The sequence below is a fragment of the Acromyrmex echinatior genome, chromosome 10 (genome assembly GCF_024713525.1).
Source record: "Acromyrmex echinatior isolate Ae372 chromosome 10, ASM2471352v2, whole genome shotgun sequence".
NCBI lineage: Eukaryota > Metazoa > Arthropoda > Insecta > Hymenoptera > Formicidae > Acromyrmex > Acromyrmex echinatior.
The window spans coordinates 6,551,019-6,563,405 of record NC_141861.1 but is presented as its reverse complement, the minus strand read 5'-3'; the positions used below and the strand labels follow the sequence as shown (position 1 = coordinate 6,563,405).

Genomic DNA, 12,387 nt, shown 5'->3' with positions numbered 1-12,387 from the left:
CGCTCCTATATTTAACGAAAAATCTCGTGTCGTGTTCTCGCATGCAAATCTACAATATCTGTACTTGCCTCAGCCACGTTTCCCACGACAGCATTGTCGCTTCCATTACAGGACACGGACGAGGTGCGGTGAATGCTTAATCTGTGACACACATTCGCGGAAGCCTCGGCCTCGGAAAGCTCGGGACTAGCTCGAGGCGCGGTGCCCAGATTTCCACTACCACCGACGCTATTGCCGATAGTCGGGACTGTGGGGGCGGCAATTGCCATCGCCGATTGTGTCGGGGATGTGATTGTGGCGAAATCGGCGACAGATCCACCGTTCCCGTTGGTAGCCTGTTGCTGCTGCTGTTGCTGTTGCTCTGCATATTCTAGCGCGGCGAGAAGCCGCGGACACCTCCCGTGATGCAGTCTTCTATCTAAATATTGGAATGCATTTTTAATAATAACAGTAACGTCAAAGTCACTTTTTAAAAATAGTAGCAATATTTAATAAAAATTTTTCTATTAAATAATAAAATTTATGAATTACAATGTAAATTCCTATAGATAAGTATTAAAGAAGAAAAATGTTTATTCGCAATAAATTTATTTATAATTTTTCAGCATATTAACATCTTTTTAATAGAATGCCTGATTGAGCATCAAATTATTAAAATTGCTTGTCAATTTAATTCATGATATTATTTCAATAGTTTAATTGCGTTTATAAATCTGAAAACTAATTCGGCAGTTTTTTTCGAATGACTACAAATATACAAGTACATATATAGTAATTCAGATTGAATTATTTAAGCATTAAAAATCTAGCTTCTTTGATTGTTACGGTCATTACTTCTATTTCTTATAATTGAAAAATATTTATTAGGTGTTGGAATTAATTCGTAGCGTTTTACAAGTGATGGGAAGTACTTTCATTAATGTATTTTTTAATGCTCATGTGAAATAAATAACATTCTTTCATTAAAAACGCTACGAATTAATTCCAACACCTAATATATTAGAAAAAGTATAAATTAAAACAAGTAAAAGTTATAGATTTTAAAATAATATAAAAAACCCCGCTATAGAGATTAGTTAAGAGTTTTAGGTGTTAATATTAATTATTACGTTTAATATTGATTATTATATGCAATTTTAAAATTTAATAATCGTTAAAAATAATATTTAATAAAATTTGCATTTTTTAAATTACAATTTAAATTATAATAATTAGGTAAGTATATTAAAGAATAAAAATATTTATATTATAAGAATTAAAAAAGATTTATTAAAATAAGTTTAATATATTAGGTGTTGGAATTAATTCGTAGCGTTTTTTAATGAAAGAATGTTATTTATTTCACATGAGCATTAAAAAATACATTAATGAAAGTACTTCCAATCACTTGTAAAACGCTACGAATTAATTCCAACACCTAATAGTTTAATATAAGTATAGTATAAAAAAGCGGCAATTTTGAGGGTTCGAATCGAGGTTAATATTAGCGTCATAGAAATTTTAAGACTTCCATTTCCATCATATTTAATAATAACCACTGATGATATCCCGCTAAAACTGTCGAAGGTATCAATTTAATTTCCTATTTTTATTTTGAATTAGTAAAGAATTATTTTGGTATTATTTGTATCTATTTATATTTATATTTATACTTTTTCAATATTTTGTACTATATCTTATACAAAAAAATTGAAACGATTAGCGGAGCTAAATTGGTATAATCGACGGTTCCGGAGTTAATTTCTTTCTTTTTTAATATTCTATTTTTTTAATTTCATATTATTTACCGCCCGGTACGCGATTTGGCCCGACAGCAGCGGTGTTCGAACGAGACGTTTGACTCTGCTGCTCTTTGAGTAAATTCTGCTCCCGCTTTTGCTGCCTCCTGTACAGCCACAGGCGATATCTCTTCATCAGTCTTCGTTTACCTCGTCGCCAGAGATGGGCGATGTATCTGGAAAGTGATATCAAATTGTCATATATCATAAAACATGGGCGCTGGCGAATCTTTCGCGGAATGAACGACAAGGAATGATCTTGCTCGCGCGAATAGCTTCCTCGGGGGCCATGCAACGATGGCGAGTACCCACTTGACAATTTCGGCGTAACAAGTAGTAGGCTCCGAGGTATTCGTGGATGAGGCGAGCGTCGAGGTTGAATGGTAACGCGCGCGCTCCAGTCGCATTCTCTCCATTTCTCGCTTCTTCGTTTCCGAAAACTGCGTCGCGATTACGACCAAGCAGAGGTTGATCATGAAGAACGAACCGATCTGCAAACGCAGGTCCTCTTTAATCCATGTCTCTCTCTTTAATTCTCTCATAATACATCCCGCGTTTGTTTTATATTTATATTGTAATTGTTATCGCTATCTTCTCATAGATTATATTACAATTTTATTCTACCAGTTGATCGTTAAAATCGTGACTTAATGATAATAATGAACTATTATTATTTGAATTATTTTCAGTAGCACATGTTAGATTTATATACGTTTCTTAAACGTTTATAGAACATTAGATACGTTTAGGAAACGTATCAATAGGTGCTATCTGGGATAGAAGTGATTTGTCTTGAAGAGGCTGAGGTATTAAAACGTCACGGCTGAATTTCTATTAAAAATGAGCGAAGTAAGAACCGTGGAAAATATGAATGTGAAAAATAGATAACGTCTACTCATGTTTTACATATTGCGCTTGCCGTGCAATTGGGATAGGAAATGAAACACTTACGACTATTAGGAGAACGAAATATATCCAGTCCCAGAAGGAGTGTGCGTCTTGCACGTAATACATTATGTCCGTCCATCCTTCCAGGCTAATAACCTACAAATCGACATGATTGCGCTACTCAGCTTTACAGCGAAATAGTGAACGATATGACAAATTTAGTCTATCAATCAATTAATGTAAATTGCGACGTAAAGATATCAAAACGTTACGACTAAATTTTCGTTAAAAATGAGAGAAAGCTCATTTCAGAAGAATCATGCTACAAACACGTTAAAATACGCAGCAAATAAAGTTACGTACTCATATATTTTTATCATATAAAAATGTAAAATCTTCCAGCTAGCACATTATTCATTTGCAATAACATCTTATCGAAAACCAATTCGTCCGCAATATCGTCAAAAGCGTAGTTTTTCTCTTGGCACTATCGCAGACTAATGTGCGCGATCCGCGTTTCCCTCGACTTTCGGGCGCCGTAAAAGTATTTTACATACTTATAAATGGGAGAAATATTCCGTGCCACATATACATGTTTCAAGTAACATGTACACATGCATACGTAAATTATTCTGAACAAATGTAGGACGAGTAACTAAAGCGCTCACAAGAAATATCGCAACCCAGGCAAGACCGATGTTATCGAATGAAATTGTTCCTTGGAATGGATTGTTGCCCTGGCCTTTGCATTCGGTGTAGTAGTAGTTCCAATTAACGCAGGTATCATTGTTGATGAACGTGACGTTACTGTTTGGCACAGCGGTACTGTTGCACACCAAGTTGCCTTAAAGAATGCGAAAAATGTCGTTGTGTTTGATTATGATGATGAAGCAATCAATTACCCGAATATGTACAACGCCAATGGGTATAACGTAGATTTATATTGAACAGTCCGGAATAAAGAAAAATTTAACTTTAATATTTGTTACAATATTTTTCATCAAGGTTTAAAAATATTTATTAAATGCTTTTGAATTTCAGATTTCTGCAGCATCCCCTGTATAAAGCAGTTCTAATTTAATTCTACGCGCGTGATTGTTAGAGATTTAAATTTAGTGGAATTTTATGCATGTATAATATTTTAATAAATTATATTTTACAAATTCATTTGAAATTTATCGAGGATGTACTCACCGAATTTGAGAGGCGGCAGATTACTGCAGGAGTGCATCCCGCTGTCGTCGGGACGCGAACAAATGTAATCCTGACCCTGATACTCGAAATACTTCTCCAGATCGCTGGAAAATCAACAGAGCGACGATTAAAAATTTATGCACACTGATTCTCGCGTAGAACCTTAAGTTTAAAGACTTGCGTACATATGCCTTATTATGCACAGATGCACTCTTCGCATGCTTCGCTTATACATTATAAGTAGGTATGCAGAGCGTGTTATAATATATAGTATAATATATGTATATGTATATGTATACATATATATATATATATATATATATATAGAGCAAACGTATATATATAGAACGAGTCATTAGAAATTATCGTCTAAAATAACTTTTTATGCACTGACTTAAAAAGAAATAATTAGAAAAAATAATTCAAACAAATTTGATGAACCTTGTATTATAATAAAAATATTAAGGCAATTTCGTCGGGGTAAAAATAAATGCAATGGCATAACACAATTTTAAATAATTTTAAATTTTAATACAAGGAAGCACACATCTCTTTCAAAGAAAGAATTGCAATTTGTGGAATATAATAAGAAGCTATTTTGGATGATGATTTTAATAAATTCATTCTATATATATATTCATATATTCATAGTATATATAATAGTCAAAGGGTCACGGAATTACCGGAGGAGCTCCCAGTGTGTTTTTTTATTTTTTTTTTTGTATAAATAAGTACTGGAACCTAACCGAAAATATGGAAATGCAATCGATCGGAATGGAATCCCGTGCTATAGATTCCGAAGAACGTATATGCACACGAATGAAGGCTAATCATAAACAACCTACGCCACGCAAATTGTCAGCGTAACGCGGCTGTAGCACTGATTCGCAAAACTGATCGATATATACTTAACACGGCATTTGTACTGAGATCGTTTCGAATAAAGCATATATTGTTCGGAAAATCGGGCGTGCTTCCTATCGGTCTTGTCATGCTTACACTTTCGACCCTGTTTGTATCACTGGTCGACAGCTCGTCCGATGATTCTCGGACACCTTATATAGTATACAGTATACGTACACGTAAGTAGATGCTGATGTACAACGTACGTGCGCAACGATTGAGAAAAATGTAGGCAAATGCAGATATACGTATACCGACACGAGTTTGCGTGCACGCGGCTGGCATTACGCCAGAAATAGTCGGCTAGTGCGAAAAGAAAAACAATTAACACGTTCCTCGCGAAATATCGGCCATGGATGCCGAAAATGAACGGCCATTTCTAGCTTCAAAGATTGTAAGTTTCACGCTGTAAGTTATCGAGCCATGTAAATAAAACCTTCAAGAAATTCTAGGGATATATCGAGCTTCATGTCCGAAAGACAATCGCGAATTAAATGTTATTTAATATAATAAGTAATTACTTAATATTAATATTATTCAAAGATATAAAGAATTAAAAAACACACTGACGTTCTCTCTCTCATGTGCAGAATAATACGTTCATGTAATCCTGAATATATTAAAGTGAAATATGGGTAAACATGTGACGTCTCGAGTCTGATGGATAATTCATAATTTTATGCTATGCTCTTTAGGATCGAAAGGTACTGTGCCATCTTTCTCCAAGCTCGATTATATTCCTCTATCGCAATATGGCGTCTTTTATTCTGGATTCTCAGACGTTCTCGTGATTGATAATCCCGTTTAAATCAAATGATTGATCTTACTTCGCACTTTATCTCTCTTTACACTGGTATTCTTCTAACGGAGTCATGGTGAAATTTCATATTTCTTGTTATTTACTATAATGTCATAATGAAATTCATTGACCGAACAGAAAAAAAATAGAGCGATAAAGGAATATTGCATTATGCGACGTCATATTTGCTAAAATAATGCGACACAATTTCACGTTTCCAAACACACGCTATGTATGCTTAACTAGCAATGTGCACGTGATCGCCTGTGCTCTCCTTAATTTGCGTGCCTTTAACGCGGCATAGGCGTGTGCTTCACGTTTGTGCTCGCTGTGCTGATCGTGCCCATCGTTCTAGATCCTCGCGTATATTATATATTTATAAGGTGACCAGATGTCCTACTTTTGAACAATATATTAACCCCATAATATATTACAATAAACTTTTCCTATTTGTGCCTGTACCTTGATGCAAAATCAATTTAACTTGGAAATGATAGTAAAATATGATTTCAAAGAGGAGTCTAAAGCTTTGTGAAAATATATTGCCCAAAGAAAAGCAATTAATTTTAGTTAGATTAACTTGTTATTTATCTTCTTGTCCTCTCTTTGACTTTATGTATTAAAAAAAGATAAAGAATAAATTAAGAATTAATTAAGCAGGATTAAAGTTAATCTATATTCATAGAAATGGACACTGATTTGTTTATCACGTCTTTCTCAAAGCAAAAGAGATTAACTAATTACGGGAATCGTGATTATGAAAATCTGGTCACCTTGTACATCCGTGAGCGCATTTTAGCAACGAGCTCTATGCAAATAGCGATGACACCTCGATATTTTCCAGTAAAGCAAACAAATACATAATAAAGATAAAATTTTCGAAGATAATATTTTCAATTGCATACATATCTGTTTTTTTCTAAACTATAAGAATGTCTTAGAATGTGTTATTTTAAATATTATTGCAAATAAAGCTAAATGCACTACGTTATTGCTTTTGATGTTGATTTAAATTCTGATACTGTTCGTAATAACGTATATCCGTAAGATATTAATGCCTTTTCACTTGGCTTGCGTGTTTGAAAAATTATGAGTTAATATCGCTTTCCAGGGCCATCGCTATCCGCGAAGCTCCAGCGCTGCGCTACCACGGCGCAGGAACGGCAGTAACGCCGGTGCAGAAGTCGATAAACGTTCGAAAATAGCTGCTGCGTATACCGGAATAGACCGCGCGAGCATCGCGCGTTTAATTAGCTTCTCTCTGGGCTTGAAGCTTCATAGAGACTACTACTTTTTCCTGTTGCATTATCACGCCACGTGAGTTCGGAATTAAAGCGACTTCGGGGCACTATGCATCCGGGTGCGCAAATATTCATCTAGGATGGCAGATCTTAAAATGTACGACAAAGTTTCTTGTTCCTTAAACACGTTATAATCCCCGAACCAGAACAGAACGTCCCATGAGACGTGCGGATGTGAAAGTCTAGAGTTCGGCTCGTTTTATAGTCATTAACAGCAACGTTATTGATACCTAGAATGCCTCTGGTGCCTCCATGCCCTACATAATGAGGTGTTCGGGGAAGCGTCGAATTCTTCCTTAAAATGTCAAAGTTTCAATCTTTTGAAGTTTAAAGAATTAAAGACAAGAAACTTTTCCCATTTCAAGGAAGACGTCAATTTTAAATCCGTGGACAAAAAAAAAGTCTATTTAATATATGGATCGTGAAATTCGGGATCTTCTGGGACGTAATGGAAGGATACGCTATCGTGAAAGCGGTGCGATGTAGTGAAACCACAGAGATCACCGATGCCACACATAGTTGCTTAAACGATAATTCACATATGCAGAAAGCATCGTTAATGCTTATTGACTAGACACACGCTGAGGGAGGATAAAACAGAGAGGCAGAGAGTGAAGGAGATAGTGAGAGTGAGAATAAGAGAGGCGCATGAGAGCCACGAAAGAAGTATGTCTAGAGCAAAGAAGAGGGAGAATAACATCGACTCGTGCATCGAAGTAGCCGAAGAGATCCCGAAGTGTCGGAGTACAGTAATCTCGTGGAGAAACATCGAGTTTCCGGGTCGACCACAAATTACGGATCTCTCCTCCATCATTGGCGTATCCCCGTTTTTCGAATCACGCGATTTGTGTACAACGTGTGTATCAAGGAGAGAGTTTCGGTGCTAGAACGATTAAGTTTGTGGAGATGGTGAAGTAGCCCGTAAACTAAAATGCTATCTCTCGAAGTTTAGGAGGGTTGATCTCTTCTCTCGCTCTCGGGGATCTCGGAATCATCGTCTCCTCGATCGGCAGCCAATACACGAAATAGCGTTTTATTCGTTGTCGGTCGAGTCGACATGCTCTATGTGAGTACACACTACGATACAGTCGCACACTGGTACAGTGATTAAGAGAGAATAGATAAAAGAGGGACAGACAGAAGTGATAGAAAAAGAGAGCGAGAGAGAGAGAGAGAAAAAGAGCAAGAGAAAGAGAAAGTGAGAGTAAGAGAGAGAGAGAGAGAGATATTATATACATATGCACATCACGTATGGTTGCATGTATATACATATATGTACATATGGATGCCACGTGTATATTCGGTGATTTATATAGTAGGTATGTATTATTGAGAGAGAGAGAGAGAGAGAGAGAGAGAGAGAGAGAGAGAGAGAGAAAGAGATAGAGAAAGATATATATGTACAGCACATTGTTCTCTACTAGAGCTTACTAAATGCGTGATCGAACCGAGTACTCGTCCGAGAGTAACCTGCAACAGCGAAACAATAGCCTGTCACTGCCTCCCTGGGGTCATGTACTTACATGTCTAGGTTTTTTAGTCACGAGGAGCAGAAGAGGGAGAAAGAAAGAAAAAAGAAGAGAGAAAGAAAGAGAATGAGGGAGAAGAGTGAGAAGAGCGTCTTAGATCGCCTAACGTGATATACTCCTGTAAAGCAAAAGTTCAGAAAGTAGAACATACTGATCCATCCAGGGCTTTTCACGAATTTCTTATGATCCCTTACACCACCGATGATATCTTTCTCAGCTAGAACGTATCAACAATCTCAAATCGATATCTATTTGACAGAAAGGTCGCTGTAAGTGTCACGCTTTTAAAATTATTTTTACTTTGAAAAAGGTTTTACTGCACGTTTGATCGATAGAGCAAGATTGATGATTGCTGCGTATTAAATTATTCATATGACAAAAAATGAAATGTGAAGGTTACCTTTCTTTTATGTTATAAAAAAAAATTTTACTGTTATAACTAAAAAAGTTTTACTGTTATAAAAAGAAATAAAAATTTTTTAGAAAAGTAATTTGTGATTTTTATATTCGTCATTTACAGAGATCTTCCTTTATGTCAAAACTTCCTTTATAGGTATTCAATGAGATTCGTATAAATTTTTAAACAAGTTACTAATAATGAAAAAAATATTATTAAGAGGTTCTTCTAAAATTGTTCTTGTTTTTTATAGATGTTCCTGTTTTTTAAATAGATATTGCATATATCAGATATTATATAAAGCGCAATAAATATTCCCGCAAAGAAAGAATAACATTTAAAAATTATAAGAAAAAGTATAAAAAAAAAGATGTGTAGATTATTCGTGATACATTTGTGACAAACAAATATTACATTAATAAAATTTAAAAGTATTCAATTATCCCCCTTCGTTAGGTTGCGTTTATCTCAAGTTTGAGACAATGATTTTATGGATAGTTTCGTGATAAGCCGAGCGGCGTGAGCATGAATTACAAAGTTTACATTGTACTCTGAGCAAATATCAATTGATTTGGTAGAAGCGGATCGAGCGCAAAGTATTATCGCAGAAAAGAACTGGCGAAAGATAGAGAGCGAAGGAAGAAAAGAGCGGAGCGTTAAATTTACAGCAAGAAAACTCGGCAAGCAATGCTTTGCGACAACTGGAGCTACTCGCCATGCAATCTGGATATTTTTATAGATTACAATTGGGCTCCGCATGAACGAACCGTATGACCAAGAAGTCGTTTATTTGATGTCGAATCGCGTATATGTGACCGAGAGCCACGCTCTCGAACCTTTGATTATTCCACTGACGCAAGTCCCATAACAAAAATCCCAAAGAAATCTGCGTCGTCTTAGGCGATGAAGACAAATTGCAGGCGTGTCAAATAGAAATATTCTATCTAAGCAAAAAATTGTCGAGCAAAAAATTGCGCACGCAGTAATAGACTTTTTTTTATGCAATAGCATGCTTTGAATATGGTAAACGCAAATATGCCTAAAGATATTAAAATACATGAAATATTATGATAACATAAAAAGTTATTCCTCCTGGTCGTTTGACACGTAAGGCCATAACGTTTACTGTATTCCAACGTATGTTATTGCAAAAGTTCCCAAAATAGAATTATTACACAAAAGCGAAAGTGTTTTGAATATGGCAAATGCTGATCACATTTAGCTATTTTTGCGATAAATTTTCAATGGAAATTGTTAAAATCGAGAGACCGTTTTGCGCAGAATGTGATATATGCACCGTTTACCGTGTTTGAAGTACACAGTATCGCGAAAAATTTTTGATGTAACGACGAATTGCTGGATCTGTGAATTCCATCTGTTTCGCCGTCTCGCGGAAATGTGACGATTAGCGACGGAGCGTTTCAAACTGTACAGCGATCGAAAGACAGACAGAAGAGAAAAAACGAGATGCGATGCAGCGTGAGGCGCAATAACGTGAAGAATCGAAGTCCAACATTTATAATTAAAAAAAAAAAAAGTAATCAACGGTTAGGACCTAAGATTCGCCGAATCGAACTTACTCGGGATACTTGACGTTGGGCAGAGCCTTGAGGAAGCAGCGTTGGCGTAGTATGCCTTCCCACAGCTGCACGCCCACGATGCCGAATATAAAGAAGACGAAGAAGCACAATAACAATACGTTGCCCAGCATGGGAAGGGTGTCGAGCAGCAGCATCACTAGTATCCGCATACCTATCAGAGGTGTTCGTAAAAATAACGCTTGATAAGCGATTAATAAATGTGTAACGTCTCGTCGGTCACATCGATATCATATTTCATTTTCAAGTCTTTGAACCATGACAACATCGATTGCGATGTTGCGATTCTGCTTGCAGATATTCTTCCTCGGATACTGGAACAATCTGATCTGCTATTCCGATTGTTTTCTTTCTATACAATACAAGTTTGGAAGTATACTGTGCCCGAAATGACCTAAATTCTCGATTTTAGTTTTAATAGTAAACACACTGATTATTATTCTATTCTATTTATGAGAAAAAGATTTTTAATGAATAGTTATTCGTAGAAATTTATTACGATCCAATGTTAAATATCATTCGCGTTTAAACTCCGAGAAAGGAAATTAAAGATGATTATGATAAAATTTTGTTATTCAATTCAAAAATAGCTTACGCAAAAATTTTTTCAACAGTTTACGATTAAAACATTTTAACAGTATGAAAATAAAACAAGATATAACATATTTATTGATCCAAGGATCTGTTAAAAGGTCACGAATTCCGGTACGCGTGTACAGTACACGTGTCGATTACTGAATTTCGATTTGCAGTTAAATGCCTCTTCTTGCCAACTTTACTTGTTCTTGTTCAATATGATTATATATACTCTTCTGTCTTTGCTATGTTTCAATTTCAAGATAAAATCAACCGTGAATGCGTTACGATCTATACGCGGTAGTTATGCACCGTAAAATCGATGATAGAAACAAACTGGGGTCAACTATCAAGATTTCCAACATATTACAAAGATCCCGTTACTTACTTGGTATTCGATTGATCGCTCGTAATGGCCTTAATACTCTTATCGTTCGTATGGCTGACAGATTCATATTTTCCACGTTTAGGCAGTATTCCAAAGCGCTACAATCAAATTGCTTCTTAAATTTTTTTTAACACATCAATTTTATAATTTATCACAGTAAAATGTTTTATAATTAAATAATACATTTAATATAATTTACACATAAAATATATTTAACTGCCCTGAATTTAAATTTAAATATGAGTTTAATTAAAAATTGTAATAATACATTTTACACAATGGTTTAAATACAAAGTACATAAAGTTTTATAATCATAGAATAATGTCAGTTAATTATTATAATTATTATAAAATTATTACCATTTTTTATAATACTTTCATATAATATTTAATATTGAAAACTTTTAATTTCCCATATTGCTATATCATATGCAATATCATAGATCCTCGAAGGTTTTGTACGAAAATTCTTTTAAACAAGGCAATTCAAATTAAGAAACAATAAAGTATCTAAATAAAATACTTACCCAGCCATCACTATAAAGAAATCTAATCTATTCCAGGAATCCGCGAGATAAGTTCCTTTACCCCAAATCCCCATCGCTACCATCTTTATAGTCATCTCCAAGGAGAAGAAGGCAAAAATGATATCATCGAACATCTGGAAGAAATAGATAGGAGAATACAACTTGATTAGAACTGGGTACGATCGACGTAATACACCGTGATTGTTTCAAGACACTCTACTAGGGGATTCGATTAACGGCTATACCATGTCGGTAATTTTCTCATCTCTTTCTCATCCCATCCTTCTCCTCTTCCTCCGTCTCCTCTTCCGCTACCTTTGCTGAACTAATTGCGAACCGACCGGAAACCGTGTCAAGATGCGCAATCGATTAATTTGCTTATCAGCGCGTCAGATAATCACTTAACGCGAAAGTTCCCGTAAATTGACTTAAATTGAATTGTAAATATGTATTATCATTATTGGACTTTCTCTCTGGCACGTGAACATATAAATAAGATACTTTAATAT

At 35.3% G+C, this 12,387-nt stretch overlaps 1 protein-coding gene across 6 annotated transcripts in view; it reads right to left on the bottom strand.

Annotated features, from left to right (window-relative positions):
- Ca-alpha1T (Ca[2+]-channel protein alpha[[1]] subunit T) overlaps positions 1–12,387 on the bottom strand; it is a 56,242-nt gene that overhangs the window by 25,806 nt on the left and 18,049 nt on the right. For 4 of the 6 annotated variants that reach the window (XM_087410821.1, XM_087410820.1, XM_087410823.1 and 1 more), the window contains 10 exons: positions 11,879–12,012; positions 11,352–11,449; positions 10,370–10,541; positions 8,295–8,333; positions 3,861–3,964; positions 3,335–3,510; positions 2,730–2,822; positions 2,091–2,269; positions 1,788–1,954; positions 69–418 (listed from right to left, as the gene is read on the bottom strand). In XM_087410821.1, coding sequence (XP_087266947.1) covers positions 69–418; positions 1,788–1,954; positions 2,091–2,269; positions 2,730–2,822; positions 3,335–3,510; positions 3,861–3,964; positions 8,295–8,333; positions 10,370–10,541; positions 11,352–11,449; positions 11,879–12,012 — 1,512 coding nt within the window. The remainder of the gene's footprint in view (positions 1–68; positions 419–1,787; positions 1,955–2,090; positions 2,270–2,729; positions 2,823–3,334; positions 3,511–3,860; positions 3,965–8,294; positions 8,334–10,369; positions 10,542–11,351; positions 11,450–11,878; positions 12,013–12,387) is intronic. The other 2 variants (XM_087410824.1, XM_087410825.1) reach the window with 1 other exon arrangement.